The 23,096-nt window shown below is 38.9% G+C and overlaps 2 protein-coding genes and 1 long non-coding RNA gene across 5 annotated transcripts in view; 2 read left to right on the top strand and 1 right to left on the bottom strand.

Moving 5' to 3' along the window:
* The window catches only part of LOC122629312, a 32,719-nt gene extending 13,882 nt beyond the window's left edge, over positions 1 to 18,837 (top strand). Inside the window, exons 2-14 of one of the 2 annotated variants that reach the window (XM_043812624.1) lie at positions 9,497 to 9,734; positions 9,811 to 9,919; positions 10,080 to 10,104; positions 10,197 to 10,377; positions 10,617 to 10,966; positions 11,414 to 11,480; positions 11,831 to 12,100; positions 12,316 to 12,469; positions 12,668 to 12,993; positions 13,864 to 13,977; positions 14,145 to 14,231; positions 17,508 to 18,161; positions 18,269 to 18,837. In XM_043812624.1, coding sequence (XP_043668559.1) covers positions 9,497 to 9,734; positions 9,811 to 9,919; positions 10,080 to 10,104; positions 10,197 to 10,377; positions 10,617 to 10,966; positions 11,414 to 11,480; positions 11,831 to 12,100; positions 12,316 to 12,469; positions 12,668 to 12,993; positions 13,864 to 13,977; positions 14,145 to 14,231; positions 17,508 to 18,161; positions 18,269 to 18,436 — 2,743 coding nt within the window. In that variant the 3' untranslated portion in view covers positions 18,437 to 18,837. Of the gene's footprint in view, positions 1 to 9,496; positions 9,735 to 9,810; positions 9,920 to 10,079; positions 10,105 to 10,196; positions 10,378 to 10,616; positions 10,967 to 11,413; positions 11,481 to 11,776; positions 12,101 to 12,315; positions 12,470 to 12,667; positions 12,994 to 13,863; positions 13,978 to 14,144; positions 14,232 to 17,507; positions 18,162 to 18,268 lie in introns of both variants that reach the window. The other variant, XM_043812623.1, reaches the window with a different exon arrangement.
* On the bottom strand, positions 215 to 19,289 carry LOC122629317. Of its 2 annotated transcripts, none has more exons than XR_006327243.1 (4): positions 18,963 to 19,289; positions 10,218 to 10,388; positions 9,400 to 9,906; positions 215 to 1,110 (listed from the first exon to the last, which is right to left on the bottom strand). It is a non-coding gene; the product is annotated as an uncharacterized LOC122629317 (long non-coding RNA). The 2 variants fall into 2 exon arrangements; XR_006327244.1 differs by lacking the exon at positions 18,963 to 19,289 and adding an exon at positions 10,573 to 10,695.
* A 44-nt stretch (positions 19,290 to 19,333) lies between these two features.
* On the top strand, positions 19,334 to 22,947 carry LOC122629403. Its single transcript, XM_043812788.1, has 6 exons — positions 19,334 to 19,342; positions 19,675 to 19,958; positions 20,035 to 20,423; positions 20,503 to 21,130; positions 21,204 to 21,857; positions 22,081 to 22,947. The coding sequence occupies exons 1-6, from the start codon at positions 19,334 to 19,336 to the stop codon at positions 22,760 to 22,762; spliced, it is 2,646 nt and encodes an 881-aa protein (XP_043668723.1). The 3' UTR covers positions 22,763 to 22,947.
* Positions 22,948 to 23,096: the final 149 nt, after the last annotated feature.

Here is a 23,096-nt window from a genome sequence, read left to right as displayed (position 1 = left end):
CAAACGTCGAAGTTCGTTGGCGTTGATGGATGTCAGTGACCCGCTGACACACATCTCTCTCTCTCTCTCTCTCTCTCTCTCTCTCTCTCTCTCTCTCTCTCTCTCTCTCTCTCTCTCAATCTTTCAAGTGCACGCACATTTCTTACGCACCAGCGTGTCGTCGAAAAGAACGTCTTACATATCCATACACAGATATATATATATATATATATATATATATATATATATTAAAATATTCAAAAAGTATTTTATAATACATTCTTTAACTATTTTTTTGATACCATATTCTAATTTTACATCTATTAAAACTTTATACTTTATATTATAATATTTTGTCTTAGAATATTCTTAAAAATATTAATAATATATATATCTTATACGCGATAATTGTATATTTTAAAGTATTCTAGAATATACATGGGTACGTATGTAAATTCTAAAACTGCAGTTACAAGATCGACGATGAAAGTTCGTACATGCATACATATATCGTTTTAACAATCATCCTACGTTACACCAACTCTTTTGTTCATTCTAACTTACCTATCGATGATCCCGCTACTCGTTTCCATCGGTTTTCCATCCACGTTCTCGGCCATGGCGATATCCGTGACGATTCGAAAGGCGTGACGTCTTTCAGAGTCAATATTTCTGCCGATTAACGACGTTCGAACGACGATGAAATGGAGGTAGAAAAAGGAGAAACGAAAGTTGCCGATGATAAAAAGATCCCATTGGACTTTAACGATCGCAAACCCGTAGATACAGATACATGCTAGCTATAAACGAGATCCAAAATTAAATCGAAGTTGAGATCCTATCTAAAACATATAATAAAACGGACATATCGACTTTTCTAAAAAGTACGAAGAAATTAGGAATTCAATCGATATTTAAAAAATAAAAAAAAAAGTCGGAGAAAGAGAGACAGTAAAATAGCTTGGCTAGCTTATCATCTTTGTGTATCACTTTGGAGAGTCCTCTCATCCAAAGAGAGGAAGAATCGAGACGAAAAGAAACCCTTTCATCGTACGATGAACCTTCTGTAAAGTGTTTGAGTGGAGGATCCATCGAAGAATATCCACATTTTGCATCGAGGAGTGGACGTTCCTGAAAGAACAAAAGAATTATCGATCGAGGAAGAATGATATCGGTTTGATATCTCTTTCGTATATTTCACGATGAGCTGGAAGAGAGAATATTACAAAAACAAAGAAAGAAAAAATTATAGATGTTAATCATCGAAAGGAGTTCGGTGTGACGAAACTTCGTGCTCTCTCTCCCCTCTGTTACCATCGATTTCTTATTTGGGATAAAAAACCAAAAAAAAAAAAAAAAAAAAATAGCGAGACTTCTTGCATAATTTATTCCACGAGAAATGCGACAATTATTTCTGAGGCGGCGAGCAATATCGTTTATGATGCTCGCCAAACTCTCTCGTAGGTCTGTCCGAGTTCCGTTCCGTCTCGTTTGAAATAAGTAACAAAACGAAAGAAAGAGAAAGCGAGATAAAGAAAGACGAAGAACGGAGACCATTAACGAAACGTTCGTTCCAGCACACGTTACATACGTCGCAAAGGCTTGTTCGTTCGAGGAGAGCGCGTTTTCCTTGCCGTTCGAGTCGGAATCATTCGGTCGGTTTCAACGTCGTAAAAGCGATGAGCAATGTACGCGACTCGAAGGCCATTTCGTTATTACCGCCTTTACCTCGACTGCTTCGTTCGCTCCGACGAATGAATAATGTCTTTTCGTGGGTTATCGTGTGCTCGAAAACTATTTCAAGTCATTTTTCTTTCGCTTTTTCTCTTTTCTTTTCCTTTTCTATATCTTCTTTTTTGTTCTTTCTTGCGCAAACTTATCAACAATGAGTGGACATTATTTTTAAAAAAGAAAAAAAAAGAAGGATAAGTAAAAACAAAAAAATGGTTTGGTAGATAACTACTCGAGATAGCTCTTGAAAAAATACGAAATAACTTGAAGCAAATAGCTTCGATTTCCTTTGAATATACAGACGATAAAAGAGAAAAAAAATTACGACCTACAAAGAGATGATTTTTCACGTAATAAATAAAATCGTTCCCGTTAGAACGTTGCGAGAAAATTATTTCCTACGTTCTTAGAGTAGATCGGAATAATCCAGCTGTGGATCGGTGCTTCGTCGCAGGCAATCTAGAGAAGACTGACGGAGTTAAAACTTTACTGCGAAGAGACGATCACCGTTACCGTTCACCGCAAACACGACGATTGACCTTGTAGTTCTGTCACCTTCATCTCTTTCATTGTGTTTCTCTCTGTTTCTTTCTTTCTCTTTCTCTCTCTCCTTCTCTGTATTTCTATGTTGCTCTTTTTTTCTTGTAAACAGAAAGGAACCAAAATCGACGTACGAATGAGATACGATCAGCCCTCTTTTTTTTCATTTATGAAACGAAATCAAAAAAAAGGACAAAGAAATCGCTAAAGCAATCAAAGTTATTATTCACGAAAATAATTTATACTTCAAACGATTCGTTCTGCATGAGAAACTTATTAACCATAGGGGATGACCATTCGCGAATCGAATGATTAAAAAATAGAAAAAGACCAAAAAAGGAGAGAGTCGATTTTGTAGTTTTCTATAGCGAATACGATAGTCGAATAAACCGCAGACTCGATCGAATGTGCGGCTTTTCTTGCTTTCCGTTTCGCTTCAATGCCACACATCCGTCGTTTCTGTATCTATTTATTTGTCATTGACTTTGAACCTTCGACCGGTATGTTACGTGTCTATCTGTATAAGTGGCTCGTACGATCGATACAAAAATGATTACATCGTACTACAGATATGTATTTACACATGTGTACCTATATTATATATACGTGTACGTATGTGTGTGTGTGTGTGTGTGTATGTTTATTTACATGTTCAAGGTGTTTCATAACGAACGTTGGCAAGAAAGATAATTCCTCGAAAATGATTCAATGATAACAAAATCTCAAAACGTTAAAAATTCACATAGATAATTTTTTACATACATAATTTACAATCTAATAAATCGTTGGAATCACGTTGGAAAAAAATATCAGAGAAAAATATATTTTTACCCATGAAATTACTTATTCAATTGATCTCGTTAAGAGATCATTTGTTATCGTTGCAAAACACTCATTACAATGACTAACATATTCTCTTTGTTGCATTGAAAAGAAACAATAGATATTATCCCTTATCGGTTTACTACGAAAATTCGAAGGATTGTTTGTTTTGTAAAAAAATAATTTCAAGGCAAGCGAGATGAGAGATAGAAAATGAGGGGAGAAAAAAAGCAGGAAAGAAAAGAGAATGAAAAAAGAACGGAAGGTAGGGAGTGGAATGAAAGGGAGGGAAAGGAAAGGAGGGAAGACGATAAGGAAAGAGACGAGAACGATTTCGAAGAATCGACGTTAACCACCCGCGGCAACGAACGGCCTCGTTTTACTCGTCGATTTCCTCCGAAGTCTCACCAATAAATACGGAAATATCGGAAAGCATCTCTCCGATGGCAGGTCGTTCGCCTTTCAATATCAAATTAGGAAGAAACGAGAGAGAGAGAGAGAGGTAAAGAGAACGATGATTGGTTTAATTAGCGACGATTCTGTGATCAAAGGAGGCCGACTAATCGAATTTTGTTGATGGCTACAAATGCAGTTGCGTCTATCTCTTTGAACGTAACCATTAAACTGTCTCGAAAAGCAATGAAACTCGTTGATAAAGTCTCGATGAAGGTCCGACATTGATAAAATTGATTAACTCGTCGTAATATTGAAGGACTTTTACAAATAAAATAAAATCAATTGAAGGATAATAGAATTAGAAGGTCGATCGATAACAATGAGAAATTTTGCCTAGAATTATAATACTTTAAGATTATTTTAGTCGGTCACCGAGAGATTCAAAGGGTCATACGGGACGTCCACCTTGGCAACAATGTGGAGAAAGCTGATGCAAGACTGGAAAGAACACGGAAAAGGCACGCCCTGGGACGAGCGTTCTCGTCCTTTCTAGTATATATCGTATCCGCTCCACCTTCTCTACCATGAGAGAAAGAGAGAGAGAGAGAAGGGAGAAAGAGAGAGAAAGAAAGAAAAAGAGATTCGTGGCAAGTTGAAAAGGCGAGGTGGCACGATTCACCTATAAACTCGATATATTTCAATCGTTTCCTTTCGTTTTGAGACGTAGCTCGCGAAGATATCGTGAAATGTTGCGACACCGACATAGAAGAAAACAAGTTTCTATTTAGAACGACGCTCTTAAAAATATACTAGCTCGTTTCTACTTCATGGATAAGATTTACTTATCAGCATGTTCAAGGACGCTTCGAGAAATTCTATTCGTTCGTAATCAAAAGAACCCGTTAGATCTCTACAATTCAATTTTATTTCGCGTCCATACAAAACTTATAATATTATGTAATTACTCGTGTTAGTAGAATTATATTATATACCTGCTACTAAGTACATCTTATATTTTTTTAAATATTAAAAATATCGGACATGGAATAATTAAGTTCGCGACGATAAAATAAAATAGAATTTAAAGAATACTATAATCATGAGTTGTACGCTTGTCATAGAGGAACTTGACAAATTATTTAAATAATAAATTGCTTACGTGTTCGATTACTCGCAATGGGTATCGTTAATCCTGCCGATCTTAAATTATAATTTGGATTATCGAAGGCATTTAATCGAACGGAAAGCTTTTCATGCAAATCGAAAAACCGGTAGAGGAAGTAGGTATATTTCGCGAAAGTCTGAACACTCGCGTGACTCACGTTGACGATAGTTCATTAGCCGACCGATCGGTTACTTATTCGCCTACAACAGATAGAGATAGAGTAAAAGAGAGAGAAAAAGAACATTAATTTGCATTATTACGAGAGATGCAAGGTGAATACGAATGGAATACCAATGGATTTCCAACGTCCTTTAATCATACGTGTTACCTTTAATCGACACGAATTCTAAAGATAAAGAAGAACAAGGAAAAAAAAGGAAGAAGAGGAACGATGCACTATCGCGCTTTCTTTTTCTCTCTCTCTTTCTCTTTCTCTCACTCTTTCTCTCTCTATTTTCCCTATGTATACATTGGACAAGAGAGCCTCGTGCCGAGAGGGTACTTAGCGTGCCAATTCGGCCGTAACGAAAACGAATTTTATTCGAGAAATTGTAACGCCACGCGCGATTCGCCATAACGGGTTCCGAAAGAGGCAAAAGGGTAGATAGGGTGGGGAGGAGGAACAGGGACAGAGAAAAAGAAAGAGAGAAAGAGAGAGAGAGAGAGAGAGACAGGAAAGGAGGAACGTGAAACTCGTTCATGTGCCTCTATAGGAGATTAGATCGTTTGGAAAGTGGGGTTTGGAATTCAAAGAGGAGAGGGACAACAAACTATAATATCGTCGATGCGTTTCGTCGTTAATATGCTGCTGCTGATATAAAAAAAAAAAAAAAACAACAACGACGACGACAATAAAAACTATACATATAAAAAAAAAAATTCGATTTCTATCTATCGTAAATTCATTCGACTCGCTGTCGAGCTTTGCTGCCGAGAGTAGTAGCTTGTTATATTATACTCGCGAGATTAATCTCTGTCCTTAGCACGGGCACGCGTACTCTCTCTCTCTCTCTCCCTCTACCTCTTCCTCTCCCTCTCTTTCAAATGCTCGTCTTGCTTTTACAGGCTTTTCTCGCTTCGCGAGTTCTACCTCGTTCGATTCTATTCGAGACCGGTCCCCGGCCTCCTCGTGCATGCCGTGAAATTATCATAGACCGTGGACGGAATTGAAACCTCCCCCTCCTTCCCTCCCCACTATTTCCCCCTTCTCCCACTCCTCTCTATTTTCTATACGAGTCAGGCCCACTGTTATTATTACACTTACACGCGTAAGCGATGCATACGCGAATGGAATGCAAATAAGAAGAGGAACGAGCTACGATGCATTCTAATAATGGATAGGTAGTAGTAGTAATACATAGTAGTAGAGTAAAGAGGGTGTAACGTAACTTTGTAATCGAAATTACGTGCCTCGTAAATAGGATGACGTTACGATGCAAAGTAGAGAGAAAGGGAGGGAGGGAGGTAGGGAGGTGAGAGAAAGAAAGAGAGTGAGAAGCAAGCGGTCATCATGACGGTAAATTGGGAGAGAATCTATTGCTATGTTTCAGTATTTACGATTATCGCGAGAGATTTTTAAATAAAACGATTGCTTTCTCCGCTTTGTTTCAAGTCGCATAAACGAACGTAATTTTATACGGGAGATACATAAGTACTTTCAATTTTCGATAATATACCAACGATAAGCTCACGTTAAAAGATCTTCCTCTTTATCCTTTATCCTCGATGGAGAATAATCAATTTTTTTTCACGAAATTTACGGAAATGATATCTAATTTCTTCTACTAATACTACTTCTTCTTCTTCCTCTTTTATACCCATAAAGTGGAACCGGTTTCAACACACGGCTCCCTTTGTTCTCCGAAGATCGCGCGAAAATACGCGTCATACGTCTACGATCGTAGTCTCATTATAACCAACTAGGGCCTCCTTTCCGTATAATCGCTCAATTTCAAAAGAGAGCAGAGTAGATTCGCGCGTTAAACCGGTTCGAATTAAATTCTCAAGAGAAAGAGAGAGAGACAGAAATATTTGATACACAAGTAAATACGAATATCGATATACACATATATATTACCTATAGATAGATATATAAGAAATAATTTATACATATATAATGTATAAATAAATTATTTTAATAATATAGATTATTATATATATATATTTATAATATAGATACGCATATGTGTATGTAACTGCATATAAGTGGATAACGATATGCAACACAAGAATCAGCCTTCCTATCGAATTTCTTTAACTTTGCTTTCGATTCTATGCACGAGTAATGTGCTAACACTCCGAACGGAACGAAACGAATTGTTATGGTGTCTGCCCTTTGTCGGACTCTTCGAGTGCTGTGAACTCTTGGAACGAATCGTGGAAACTTTTTAGCATAAATGTCCGTGAGAAGAATGTCGATAATTGAGATTAATACATAACCTATGTATGTGAATATCTATATATTGCGAGAAGTCAATGTCGCATTGGTACGTGCCGATTTAGAGACGTATAACAGTCGTAACACTTTCGTGAGCTCGATCGTCAAATGGCGATATCGACGATGCTAACGGTATGTACCTATGTACACGTATCTCTGTATCTCTCTTTCTCTCTCTATCTTTCTCTATGAACGGATGCGAATGCTCGTTATTATTAGTATCATAATAGTCATGGGTAATTCCATCGAAAAAAAAGGGAGAAAAAATTAGCCGTTTTTATTAGCGCTTCTTCTATCGCTCTCCATTGTCAGAATGTTACACAATGATTCCGGTTGACATCGCCTATCTACATTTCCCATGAACAATCAACGCAAAATACAAGGCCCCAGTACCGTTTTCTCTTCTCGTTTCTTCCCATTTTCTTAATAAACGAATTTTCTTTGATTGTACCTAAATAAAAAAAGAAAAAGAAAAATATCAAATAAAATAAGCTCGAGAAATGATTGCAATCTGTACTTCTTGATTTGAAAAATGATGTTTGAAAAGGGTGGAGAAAAGTATCGATATCTTTGAAACGATTGAATTCGGTTTAGAGATATCTGTCTGTCTGTCTGATTTTGTCGATACGATACTTCGAGTTTCTCGAAAAAGAAGATGAATAGAAGAAGGGAAAGAGATAAACGTCACGTCGAAAGCTACTCGGTTTATACTCGTCGAAAGGTATTCGCGTGCCGAGAAACGAAAGAATCGATACCAGCCGCGGTCTACCCTCGTGCCAAAAAGCTAGAAAGGATGGATCGTCGAACTTTCGGTCCCTGTGAAGAGAAGTCGAGACGTCTACGAGAAAAATGATGTTCCCCTCGAGATAGATAAAGAGAAAGAGAGAGAAAGAGAGGGAGAGATAGTTGTCGAAGATAGCAGACGGTTGGAGTGGTGCTACTCTTACTACTTTTTTCATCGATATTCAAGAATAGAGAGAACTAGAAAGAGAACAGGAAGGAACAAGGAACAAACATAGATAGGAATAGAAAAAAAAAGAAGGGAATCGTATAAAAATACATATGTATGCGTGTATGCGTTTGTGTATGTATAAATATCTTTAGTTATATTTTATAGCATGAGTATATAAAATAAAAGAGAAAGAGAGATGGAAGAAATTGAAGGAAATAAGGAATTAAATGAAAGAGAAAGAGGAAATATTAGAAAATAAATTCTAGCTAGTAACTTCGTTGCAGTGTTTACAACTCTTTCTAATGATAGTCATTTACTATCATCCTACAGCATCCCACGATCTCTCATACAAACAATCATTGCGCATAATCTTTTCGATATCCAAGAGAAAATGAATTCTCTCTCTGTTTTATTATGTAGTATGGTATATGTATAGTATCTCTTTCTTTGTTCTCTCTTTTTTATCTATCTATCTATTCGTCGATGAAATTCATAAGGAAAAGATATTATACATATTTTTTCTATAAGATATATACACATATATATAATATATCAAATATATAGTAACTATATATATATATACACATTATAAGTAAATATGCATATACATTTATTTTCCTTAAAGGATTTATGTCCCAAGTTATTTTTCAATTTATTCCTTTTGTTTCTTTACTTCTTTTGACCTTATCGAAAACTTAAAAATTCTTGAACACACGAAAACGTACAATAAGATAACGATGCTTAAAGGTAGACCAAAGATAACAAATACGTAATAATACTATTTTATCCTGTTCTAAGTATCTACTTAAAATTTAATGATAAGTCGAGCACGACATACGGCCGCACATTTAATGACTTTAGTTACGCGGAAATACGATCCTCCTATCTTTCCACAAATATGAGGGACATGCGTACAGGTAGGAAATACGACGAAATTTGATCGTCTATTACACGTATAGATATAGTAATAGAGAACTCACCATCCGGATTGTTCATGGGCATAGGGTTCATAGGGAAAGGTCGGAAATCAATCGGAAATGTACGTAATGTGCGGTCGTACTGCCAACCACCTGCGAAAGGTATACAGAAACAGAATAATACCTACTCTAACTTTCTACGAACAGTTTCTGTGAATATCACGACAATTCGTCGTTTTCATTGTCATCGTTTTGCTCTATAATAATAATAATAGTAATAATTATTATATTATTATCATTATTTTTATTATCAAGCAGACGAGTTTCACACACGATTTCACAAAGTACCATCGTACTGGAAAAGCTATGATGAGAAAGTAAAGTCTCTTTTATGCAATACTCTAAGGAGAAAAAGTTGAGATTAATTACCCGTCCGTTTTGGTTATGGATATATACTTACGTCCTACGAAAATATATACGTATTCGTTTCTTCTTTTACATGTAGGCAAAAGTTTATGATGTAAGAACAGGTAAGATCCATCCTTCGATGTTTACAGATCCGGTGGCTCTTCCAGCGCATCTAGTGCTGGAACGGGATCATCGAACGGTGCAGGTCCTGGAAATCCGGTGGGAGGCGGCAGAATGGCCGTCATCGGCGTTACCAGGAACGTTAGATTGAGACGTCGAGGTGCATCCGGTTTCGGCTTCTCATTGCGAGGTGGTAGAGAATACGCTGCTGGATTTTACATCAGTAACGTTCAACCTGGTGGCGAAGCTCATAGAAACGGATTGAGGGTCGGTCGAATTAAATGATGTGATTAAGAAGATCAATTCAATTTCTATTTAATTGACTCGTACTTACTCGTTATAGGTAGGTGATCAAATCCTCAGGGTAAATGGATATCCAGTTGAAGATGCCGTACATCAGGAAGTTGCCCTTTTGGTGAAAAATCAGCAGGTCCTCGTGCTGAAAATCCGAAGTAATTATATTATTTTATTATTCACATTTCTCAAGTGAACTTTAAGTTAGTTGAACCTAGTTGCGAGAAAATGTATTTATTTCTTTTTTTTTTTTTTTTTTTTTTTTTAAGAGAGAGTAGGAAATAACGAAATATCATCTCAATTTTCTTTTCGTTGCAGGCGTAGGGATGATACCGGTGAAAGAGTAAGTAACAATCGTTAATTAAAAGTTCAACGAGTGTATTAAATCCACCACGATGATTCTCTCGTTCTAAAAGTCGTTTACGATTCGTAAAGCAATCCAAACGATCCGGTTACCTGGCACATGGTGCAACAGCAGCAACAACAGCTGCAGTACAACGAGACTGGTGTGGGAGCCGTTTCAAACAGTGAAGTTAGGATCCGAATACTCGTCGGTGAGAAAGGTCGTCTTGGCTGTGGTGTTTGCCGAGGCATCGTACCTGGCCTCACCGTTCAGGTTGGATGAATCTATGCACATAAAACGAACTGTTTTCAAAACTGATGCTATATATATATATATCGCTCGTTGCAAGAACGTCGTGTTAGTTTTATATATAACGTAACGTAAGATAAGGAGATAATGCGCTTACGTCATTTGATATCGATTCGTATCATTGAGATCATAATGTAAACGCGATCAATTAAGACTAACCAAGAAAAAACTTGTACGACAAAATTATTCGAACGACCATACAGGGTACAAGGGAAGGTGGACCGGCTCGAGCAGCTGGCTTGAAAGCTGGTGACGTGATCGTTTGGTGCAACGGACAACGACTGACGGATCTTCCCTTCGAGAGAGCCATAGAGGTAATGAGAGGATCGGCTGTCCTTGATCTGATCGTTCAGCGACCAGCACCCAATCATCTCTACGATTGTCCGGAACCACTCTGGACTCGAGGTTCGAGCGGTTACGATTCCGAAACTTCGAGCATCGTGGCGACTAGTCCGTCACCTTTACAAAATCCTTCTTCGTCTCCCCAACATCATCGAGATCCTAGAATGCAGGCACGATATCCAAGAGAAGATAACTGCAATCGAAACGGCAGGTAAGATGATCTCAACGAAATCGTTACGAGACGATAAAGCTTCGTTTTTATCCTTAATCGATCCACGAATATATATATGATCGATAACGCCAATGCATTAGAGCGTAATCAAGATTATCGAAGCTTATCGATGACTCGGAATAATTCGTTCATTGTTGAATAGTCTACCATACCAACGGGATGTTTCTACGATTAGTCATATATCTTCTTTTGAGTATGTTGTATTATCAATTCGCGATCGATGAACGCGAATCGAGAGAAAGTTCGTCCTATTAATAGGACATTTCACGATAACTATCGTGAAACCGATGGATTCCTAAGCATCGTTTGAATATCCGCCAGGCTCTAACCGAGCGTTACTAACATAAATCTTCCGACGGGATTCATTTTATCGAGATTAGAAAGTCTCGATGTGAGTGAGCTCATACTTTGTTTCTCGGCCATTAGGATCTGCTGCCCCCTCGCACTGTCCACCAGCAGCTGCACCTCCTCCGAATGGTCTCACGTGGATCAGGTAAGGGACAGAGAGACGGTTGTTCATCATCGACCAAGTGCTCTCGCTCTAATATCTCTCAATTATACATATACCATGCGAAACTCGTGTCTGTTCTGTTCATCTGCGCTCTCTATCTTCTTCTGTATCTCTCTCTCTCTCCCTCTCTATTTTTATTCTCGAGGAGTACGAGCGACGGTCGTAAGTTAATTCATATCGAATTGCCTCATCGAAAGCCAAAGAGAAAAAGAAAAAGAAAGCAGCTTCGTTGGAACAGAAAAAACGAAACAGAAAATATATCGAAACTCGATTTTTAGGCACAGGAATGGATACGAAAAGCGAATAACACGACTGTCATTCGTGTGAACCAGAACCAGGGGCTAGTGCAGAATCAAAATCACAGACAAGTACCACCGGGTCATCGTCGTTTGAATTCCCGTGGGAATTACGAAGACGAGATCGACAATGAGCCTCTCTACGATCCTGTAGCACCAAGGATCGACTACGAGGTACACGACTTCGATGCAAATCCAAGGGACGAAGCCAATCGTCGTTTAGCCTATCGACGCGACAACATCAGACAGCAGGACGTCATTTACGATGGCCCTGCGGACGAATTGCCCCTTTATCATGCTTCCAAGGTAAGCAAAAAAGTACCTAACTTTTTCTTCCTATCTAGCCTAAAGCCTTTAGAATAGACTTCCTAATACAAGTTTCCTCGACTTATTGCTTCGCTCGGAGCGTCCTCTTCACTTTTTCTTCTTCTTATTCTCCTTATTCTTCCTTTCGTTCATCGACGTACCTTATAATTCTTTCCGTTAACTCTTCCCTTCGTTTTTCTACTTCTTTTTATTAGGAAAACGAACACCACGATGTTAATCGATTGGCAGAGTTGCAATTGGTGCAGAGACAGAACGAAACGGAGAGGAAGACGATAACGACTGTGGAGGTTCATCAATCCATTTGTCCTCCGGCTCCCCCACCACCTCTTCCATATAAATGGCCAGCAGGTTCGTTATGAGCTATGTTGATTTATAAATAACCTATATAGATATATAGATATCTGTGCATGGAAAGAGAAAAAAGAGAACAAGACTGTATAAGAAACCTAACGTATTACGTATATCAAAACTCGCGTTAGAAAGTGTAAAAAATTAACGAGAAGACTCGGACGTTACGTTATCCTTTCCTTTTCATTGTTTCGACAGACGCTAAGCCTATGAACGCGATGGGAATGCAAATGGGCAGCACAATGTCGATGGGTAGCACAGGATCAACGGAAACCGAATCCAGTCTCGAGTCTTCCTGCAGCAAGGATTCGGCATCCACTTCTTCGTCCTTGTCAACGTCGTCCTGCGAGCCACCCTCTTCTACTATCTCCTTTGGTTCAACCACTGCCGCATCCACTGGATCAAACAAGACCAACGAAAGCTCGTCAATTACTACACGTGGATCGAATCTACGAACGTCGCCTATAGCCAGCACAGATCTAAGCACTGCCATAACTCAAGAATTGCAGAGGCGAGCCCAACAGGTACTCAACGTCTCGTCCGTTTATTCCGATCATTATCCAACTTTTAATTAAGAGAAAAAGAAAGAAATACAACGACGACGACGACGATCATGATGATGGCGGCGACGATAGAGAGACTCGCCATTTACGGGTTCGATCCCAGTCAGAGATCGGAGAAAAACAAATATCGTAATAAGGGAAATTCCGTTGGTTCCATCATTACGTTGATACTAACTCTCTATCTATCTATCTATCTATCTATCTATCTATCTATCTATCTATCTATTTCTTTATTTCCCTTTTCTTTCTGTCTCTCTCTCTCTCCCTCTCTCTCCTTCTCTTTCCTTATGATGAAGTAGGAACTGACATTCTCCTCTGATTTCCTACGAAGATTCAACGTTTCCCTCGTGGTAATCGAAGGAGTAGGCAGCGATAGAAAAGGAGGGAAAGGCGAGGATGCCTCGCAATACGTTCAACGTTACGTCGTTATTAGCATTTCGAAACAAATCACATTCTAATGAAGTGTAAAGAAAATGTCGGTTATTTCTTTGCGCAGCCACGCCGTACTCTTACGCGTTACCTTATCTCTTCTTTCGATTCATATACATGTACATGTGTATGTACGAAGCATATAAATCGAGGATTAGAGGCCTAACGTTGTAAACATCGATCGTACGATGGTTTTACGAGCGACTCTCGCCAAGTACCGCGTGCGTTTGGTATGCGGAATTTCACAAATGTTAACATCCTCTTTTCGAGCATGACTTATCGTTTGTGATTTTGCGTAGGTAGACACGAGATGCGATCGATGAAAAATTCTTGATAAATCTATGTATATTTCCAGTTACATGCATTTTCTTTTTCTTTCTTTTCTTTTTTTTCCTTATTTAGAGAAGTATGAACGCAGCTAAAACGGAAGCTTCGAAGGAGAAAACATCCGAACCTCGGAAAGCACCAAATCCAGAAGCACTTAGGGCGCAGGAACAAAAAGTGACGCACGACAAGGTTCGTTTATTACATTGTCTAAATCAAATTAAAACTTTCTCATGATCTAAAAGCAACAAAAAACGAATATAACCGATCAATACGGTAGATTTAACAAGTAAATCATTCGTGAAACGTTGTTTTTCCTATTTTCCTCATCTCGTCTTCGTTTGTATCATATGTTTCAGCTAATGGAAGAGTTCAAGCGAGCGCATCGAAAGATGTTCAACGCCGCGCAGCAGAGGGTCCAATTTTCAGATCAAGTTACCGAGCCGGTAAGAGAATCATCGATCGTCCTTAATTTATGATAAAGTCAATGTTCTCTTACGCTCTCTCTCTCTCTCTCTCTCTCTCTCTCTCTCTCTCTCTCTCTCTCTTTTTCCCTCACTCTCCGTTCGTCCGTCTCTTACTCGCATATTTCTTTGATTTCATGGACTTAATCGAATCATCGAAGAACCTCGAGAAAAGACTTTTTACACGATGTTGACCTAAATGTCGAACGTCATATGCTATTTATTATCAGTGATCTATACTATAGCATTGCATTCGCGATAAAAAAAATATTATCTCTAAGTTAAATCGAGCATATAACAGCTACCGTAACAGATACCCTTCGTTTACCGTTCGTATTACGTCGTGACAAACGCGATCGAATTCGATTGATTATTTTTTCCGATAATCATCGATCGCTCTCAAGAAGACGTTCGTTTATCAAAGTTTCGTGAATGCTCAGTAGAGCAAGCACTTTATTGTACAAATCGTTACTAACGACGTAAATCGTACGTACTTTATATTAGAAGACTTTCTCTATTTCTCTTTTTTTAAAAAATAGTTAATTATCGAAAAGATCGACTAAAAAGTGAAATTTTAGTTTTAACGAAGTGAAAGCAAGAATATAAAGAGTATCGTCAATTGTTACGAACGTTCGCAATCGTACTTACGATTAATAACATACACAGAGATAGTGATTCATACATACGAGCTGAGCGACGCGATTACATATCAAATTTCGTGTCACCGTCGAACATATTCCAAATTTGTAGAGACATTTTTAAATTGTCCTATGAAATAAATTGTTCTCTCTCCAACTTATTCTACGGTTTCAACGATCTGTGTTAAATCTATTAAGAAAGAAGAAAGAAAAAATATATTAACAAAACTATAAAAAGTGTACCGACCTAAAATCACATGATCATTAATAAGTAACGAAATATCGATTTAATTAAACTTATATATCGGATATACGAAGTTAACTTGATTCAAATATCATCATCGCGATAATTAACACGACGAATGATCTTACGAAACGATAAGTATCGTTTCCAAATTCCAAAAACAGAAAGAGATAGTAAGAGAGATAGATTCATTCGTTGACAAAGTGGAACGAGCTTCGAAGATTTTGCGTTCTAGTCGAGTCAAGTCGAGTAGGTGCGCGCGCGCGGTCTCTTAATTACACAGTCTACGTTAGTGAGGACCTGCCGGAGCAAACAGATAAGAGCACAAAATTATAAAGTCACCGTAATATGCTCCCTCTCTCTGTAAATGTATAGTCGTGTGGAACGAAATCCACGACAAACTTTGCGGAGGATGTAACGAACGTACATCTACACGAATAAATGTACACGTATATAGGTTTACACGCAAATACACGCCTGCAGGTTTCCTCGCGATACGATTATTTAGTTGCGACGTTGGTACCGTCGAAACGACGTTCACGAGATAGAGCGAGGTAGTTTGCACCTTAAAGTCACGAGCATTGCATCGTTTTGTCACGCATCTTCTCTCTTTTTCTCTGTCTTCCTTTCCATCTTTCTTTCTTCCTTCGCTTTTCTTATTTATTCTTTCAATTCAATCGGTGAAAGACAAACTGACCACCGACGATCCGTTCGAAAAGATAAATTCGACGATAAACGAAGTTCTCCTTTTATCGTATCGCATACTCTACGCGAGCGTTACAGTGATTAATTATTTCACGTCAAAAGCGTAAATAACATCTTGAAAATGAACTTAACGCGTGTGCGTGCGTGTGTACATGTACGCGTGTAGATGGGTGAACACAGTGTATGAACATAGAGATCGATGATGTCTCGTCCATTCGGTAGAATCAATCCTATCGATCTTTATTAACGAGATCGTTATAATTACTCGAACTCTTTTCTCTTTCTATTTTTCTATCAAATACGGCGATTAACGAGCCGCCACGCTCTCGGGAGCATCCTCGACGACTTTCTCCGAGTTCATCGATTTCATAGTCAGCTGTGGAAAGGATCAGAGAGGGAAAAAAAAGGAACAGAAAAAAAGCAAGAAAAAGAAAAAGTTGAATAAAAGAGAGAAAGAAAGGAGACTGTGAAACTCGGTAGACCGATCGACACCTTTCTTCCTTTCCTTACAATCCAACAACAGTGCTTAACTCTAACGCAAGTCGAGAAAACGCATGTAAAAGTCAGTCTAACGAGATTCTTATTAACGTATTATCGTCATTGCTTTTTCTTATCGTCGACTAGTTGGGTGCTATCGAAGCGTGAGTCGGATACTCTCTACGTGTGTGTATGTGCGAGTGTATTAGACCGATCGATTTGTAATAATAATCGGATAAGCAAGCTCAGTCCTTCGATGTCCACGCGTGCGAACGGACGTCTAGTCTATCTCTTTTTCCTCTCGTTCGATTTACTCGTCTTTCTTTATCTCTCTCTCTCTCTTTCTCTCTCCTTTTTTCTTTCCTCTTTCTCTCTTTCTATCTTCTTGCATTGTCAGTTTCTTGCGAATTGCGGCAGACGCGCAAAATAATAGGTGGCTCTTACATAAGAACACGAAGGAGCGCGACGTAAGAAACGGTTGCGTCTGTTTTCAGTTACGCGAGAACTGAGCTCGCTGTGCGATCGGTTTCAAGGTAGCCTTGTACGTACTTTTATACATTGACTGAAATATATATACGTACAAACATACATACATGCACATCTTTATCGGAAAATGTCATCTCACTCGGTGTCTTTGTGAAATAATAACTGTTCGTTCATTCCTTTTCCGATTCTTCGAACGTATCAGGAAGTCCGGCAAGAATTGGTTTTTACGATTAACGAGTTCCAAGATTGGCAATAACACGCTGTGAATCTAACGACATCGTGATCGAACTTTTCTCCCTATTCGTTAGAAAAACCTGATCCGTAGGACTTGGAAATTATATCAAAAAAGAGTTTGGAAAAATCTCAGTTGTGTCGTCGCATTCATAATCGTGACAATTATCGTTATTATTATTGTTGTCATTGTTGTCGTTGTTGTTCGACTATGAGTTTTCGAGAATAAAGTTTCTACGCTCGTGGATGATTAAGACTTATATTCGAAGATGAATAAATCAACGAGGACATCGACAAAAAAGAGTGTGTTGGTCACGATCACACCTTATACCGTTAGTACATATACTAGCTAAACGAAAAAAAAAAAAAAGATTGATATTATTCTAAGAAAATTATTTGATTAGGTATCTAGTCTGGATTAGACTAGAATATTTTGTCTAAATGTTAAATCTAAAGATTGCGTTTGAAATGATATAGGAGCAGGAGAAGAGGGTGCTCACAAATGGCTCCAACACCACGAATTCTACGAATGTAAGCAACGCGACAAATGCAACGAATGCAACGAGCAATACGACTACAACGAGCAATACGAATAACAGCACAACGTCGGCTCCACCACCAGCACCTCCGCTTCCTCTTCCAATAAAAACTACGACGAGCGAGGACTCCGTGGAGATGCAAAGTATCGAATCGTTTAAATTGAAAGACACACCAAATCCAGTGATACCTAAACCACCACCGACATACTTCCCGCTCTCGAATTCTTCCTCGCCGGCGTCTAACGGAAGTCCACGTCACTCTGCTACCGGAAACAAGACGCAGGTAATAAAGGAAAAGGATCCATCGACGAGTCCTGCTAACGAGACGAACAAAAATTCCACTGCAAACAACAACGCTGTTTCGCCAAATGGTACTGCCGGTCCGCCTAAGCCAACCGTTGGAAAGGTCGCCATTAGGATAGGTGCTTACGAAGGTGAAGCTAAACAACCTGCCAAGCTTGATTTCTTAGCGCAACAACCTCGAGCGGAGAAGAATGGAACGGACGAAGCTAACGGACCGGTTGTGTCCAGACTCCAAAACGAACTGGCTGCTACTTTGCAGAGATCTAACCTACGAAGAAAGACGGAAGGAGTAAGAATTTATATTTATGTTTTATCGAACGAGTCGAGTTCTTCGGATTGTTTTAAAGGACACATTTTTTCTCATAACTTTTACGTTTGACATTCTTTTTTTTACAGGAGAATCAAACGCCTGCTAAGTCAATACCAGAGAACACGGTGATGTCCGAGAAAGAGACAACGAATCCAGAACCCAACAAGCTTCCTCAGAGCACGGTAGAAAAATTAGCCTCGGCACTAGGCAACAAAGTCACGATCAGAATAAATCCTGAGGACGGTAGCCGATAAGAGGATATATAAACGTACATAAATACACATGCATATCGCGGAGCTCTTGAGACTTTGTACATTTTTTTCCACCTCGTTCCAGCACACCTGATTCGACTTTATTATATAGATATATAGAGAAGAAACGAAAGAAAAAAAAAGGCGCTCCACCGAATCGGTGAACATCTTTTTTACGCGTACGTCTTTTTTATATGTTATTTATTACCAATATCGTAATAACGAATAAGGAACGAAATATTAATCCTTATTAATCGAGGCAAGACACCGCGTGAGACACCATTTACCGCACACGCTGGGTTCATGCCTTTAAATATAGTCTTCTTCGACTGCGGCTATGTACGAAACCTAGACTAAGTATCAAACTGATAAATAAAGGCGTTTTAACGCATCACGAAAGTAAATCAATATCGATTATTCTATCCTTTCATTCCTAAACTCGTAGCGAGGACAATAAGCTCGACCAACTATCCCGATAATTTTGACCGAGCATCGATATTCGAATTAAAAAAAGGAAATCTCTAAATACCTGAAGTTGCAGCTCCAATCGATCGAGAAATCGACCAACGCGTTGTCATCGTTATACCTTGGCATCGACGAAGCAGTAGGTAACCATTCCACATGGCAGACAAATCCTTCGGAAGTTTACAAATTGTTCGGTTGTTTGGAACATACCTAAACGATTCGATCGTTTCGTACACGAAGTTCCAGTGTTTCTTTGACACCCGTTATCTAAAGAGAAATCTTTCATGCGAACCTCGCACGACTCCACCTGCCTCTCACGCCGATACGAACGAGCCCAAACGGAAAACAACAGGATCCAGAAACTCTTACTATCTGAATATTGTGATTTTTCTGATACCGTTCTCGTTGAATCTCCTTTCGCTGAAACCACTCGAAATGGACACGGTTTGCGTCAAGTAGCACTCGGCCTGACACCTCAGAGATTGATCGTAGCTGCTGATGTCTTCAAAAAGAATTCCGATAATTTTCTCTGTCCGGCTGACCTGGATCCAAGCATCGAGAGTTTCGAGCTCGTCTCTGTGTATCCTCTGGAATATATAACGTTGAGCATATTCGCGAGAAGACAACGTAAAACTTTAAAAGGAAGGTACACATACGATATTACGAGAAATATTACATCCAAGTTCTTATACATACCTATGCTTTTGAATTCATTGCCTTGGATCAATCCTTTCGGGTAAAAGTAGGATCCTTTCTAGGATGATCCAAGTTCTTAGATTCATTGTTTTCGATCAGCCATTTCGAATAAAAATGGAATCTTTCTTAGGCTGATAGACGGCAGAACACATTATTACGAGCTCGGTGGGATTCATCGCAGGGAACTCTTTTGGAAAATTTGGTGCGATCAGGTACGGGATTTGCTCGCGAGAAAGACAAAGAGCAGCTCGTTGTCCGAGACCAGTGCTGCGAGTTCTTCGAGTACAACCACCGTGTACTTTCTATCGTCCGAAATAGAAGTTGATGATAATTATTCTGGAAAAAAGAAAAAGAACGTATACAGGTGTGAGCATAATTCATGATCGTTAGGTAATCTTTCTTCAATGAGATAAATGAGAAAAACTAACGATTGAGTGCAGAGTCTGGGCTCATTACGGAGGTGCTGGTGATGGCGTTCGCCCAACCTGGCCACACAAAGATCTCTACCTTGGTCCATCCTACAATGAATTAGTATTCGGTTATTACACTCCTATTCCTGTGAGATTTGCTGGGGCTAGCTTAGAAGAGATCAGATATACGTTGGCTGATTATTCTCTAAATAGAATTGCTAACAGGAAACCTTGCCAAAGTTGGCCGGAGTGTCGTAATGTCAAGTATACAAGAAAAACGCAACATGGCGACGATCTGTGCGATGTTCTGTTCATCAGAGAAAAAGATCGACAGATCCTTACTAGCTGTAATTGCTCCTCCTGCGATCATCGCAGATCTCAGGAAAAATTACTCGAAGGTCGATGGAAAGAAAGTCACGGTTGGTTTCTTAAGATTTTTTCTTAATTCATCAAAAATCAAATACGCGTTTCGTTTTATAGAATATCATATTTCTTTAGAAACTACGAAGAGTTCGAATAGAATAATGAACCCATCGACGGAACATTCAGAAAAGAAACCGACAAAATTTATCTGCAAAAAGGGACAACAGCAGCAACCGAACATCTTGATATCGAAAGTCTCACGGTTTGGATTCGGTATACCGGAGAAGTGTAGTTCGGCTTTAGTTTTAGGTCCGTCTCGAAGAAGTTGTCGTTACAACAATAAGTTGACCGGGAACCAGAATCCAATAGATATCTACGAATTGATCGAGAGTAGCGTCAGGATGTGGGAGGATCGGCAGAAGGGTCGATCTAGGCCAAGGAAAAATCGAAGACACTTGAGGAGATACGGCTTGATCACAGCTGCATACTTCTTTCGTGCTCTCGGACCTTGGTCCGTTCAATCCGGAGAACGAGAATCCGTTCAAGGTCGTAGAACGTTGAGTGAAGTGAACATAAGAAGACAATACGTGGAACCTGAACTAAGATTGCCTGTCTCTCGCCGTCAGCTCGTAGCAAGCGTGTCCTGCAGCGCTTTGGAACCTGGAGGATGCAGTGCTATTGGTCCGGCAACGAGAGACCAAGTTATACTATTCTGGACTCCGGAATATTGGTACAGACCCAGAGCAGCGATCACAGCTTACAGGTTATTTTTTTGGAAGTTTCTGTTAGCCTCGTCTAACTGTATTACCTCGAAAATAATTGGTGATCGATGACAGAGAACTCAGAAGACACCTGGCATCGATCAGAGATTTTCGACAGAAGAAAGAACGGCAGAAAAACGAGAAGAGATTCTTCTACGTTTGCAAGAAATCCCTTCCCGGTAAGATGATGATGATGGAATCGAACGTTTCCTTGGAGGAAAAATCAGGCAGTCTGTTAAAACGAATTTTTTCTACAAGTGGACCTAACAAAAAAAGGGATAAGAGGAAGGAATGCAAGGAGAACGATGATAGTACGATGTACCAATTGAAAAGACTTCTGAAAATGGAAATGCGTGTCACTGTATGGGACTTGGACAGCAATACTCTGGCCAAACAATTGACTATGATAGATAGAGATCTCTTTATTCGTATACCTATCTCGGAGATCGAGATCATCGTCTTTCAAAAGTCATCGAGAAATGCACCGAATCTTGGGGCCTGGGTTGCGTTCGGTCATAGAATAACTTGCTTAACGATCAGCGAGATACTCGCTGTGAAGAAGATCGATATGAGAACTAGGATCATGGTTAGATTTATCAATGCTGCGAACAAATGTTTCGACATAGGAAATTTTCACTCTTGCAGATCTATTCTAGCTGGTCTCCAGGCACCACCGATTTATCGGCTGAAATCGAGTTGGTCCTATTTACGAGTTCATCATGCCAACAGGTATCTATCTATTATCGTTCTTTCGATGTTAAACCTTTGCACTGTAATTATTTCCTTTAATTCAATTCAACTAACTTGTTTTTTACCGATTTGTTTTATCAAATAAATGAAACGTCATATCAGAGACGAGCCCATATAGTGCAAAGGATCAAATTCGTTCGTTAAACAACGTCAACCGAAGATACATTCTATGGTTGTAACCTTGAAGAAATTTCAATTTTAGATATGCCATTATGGAGAGACTCTGCAAGATTTATAAAAGTCCCGACTCTTCTTTGTATCGAAAAACATGGGCAAAGGCAAGACGAAGTCCTCCTTGCATGCCTTACATCGGTGATCTCATAATCAGACTCCTCGGTCTTCATGTTTCCCAATATTTCGAGGAAAGTATCGTATCGACTAATTCGAAATATTTTCTATCGAAAAACCCTACGATCTTACCGACATCGAGTTCCATGAGATCTTTACAAGATAAATCTTTCGAAAGGAATTATACGAAGTCTTCTATCGATCCCAACGAGCAAAAACAGAAATTAAGTACACGTATTCTCGTGGCTACCCTAGCAAAATTCAATTATACGAAATATCGAAATATCTTAAATAAAGAAGATTTTCCGATTACGTTCAGACAACGGCAATTGGCACGAAAATACTTCGATCGTTGGAATTATATAACTTTAAAATCAACGATCAAAAAACAAGACGAAGAGAAGTTAAAGAAAATGAATACGAAAAGTAAACGAGTCCTTGATCTATCGATTTGGTTAGGTGATTGTCAAAGATTTGCACGAAGATATAATTTTTCGAGACATTCGCTCGCTTGTGAATTTCTGTTAAAAGCACGCTACAGAGAGGATCGCGAAAATTTTTTTATCAGCTTGAAACTTGAACCTCCTGATACTTGAAAAAAAAAAAAAATGACGACGATCATAATGATTAACACTTACCTTTGTAACGATCCAATCAGCATCAGCATCGTTTCTTATCCTTTTACGAAAGACCATTCTAACCCTAAAATATAAAACGATATCTCCGATTATTAACAAATAATATAGTTTACAGATATATATATATATATTTGTTTTTTGTAACACAGTAATATTATATAGAATATTCGATAACGTGAAATTCATTTTATTTCTCTTTGTATAAAAAGTACCTAATTGTAATGTCACTGCTGTATGGCGTATATACACGAACGGCTCTGCTTATGGGAATACCTGTTTATACTTTGCTTTG

The sequence above is a fragment of the Vespula pensylvanica genome, chromosome 5 (genome assembly GCF_014466175.1).
Source record: "Vespula pensylvanica isolate Volc-1 chromosome 5, ASM1446617v1, whole genome shotgun sequence".
NCBI classification, from domain to species: domain Eukaryota; kingdom Metazoa; phylum Arthropoda; class Insecta; order Hymenoptera; family Vespidae; genus Vespula; species Vespula pensylvanica.
The sequence above is the reverse complement of the archived record's forward strand: the minus strand, read 5'-3'. Positions and strand labels throughout refer to the sequence as shown.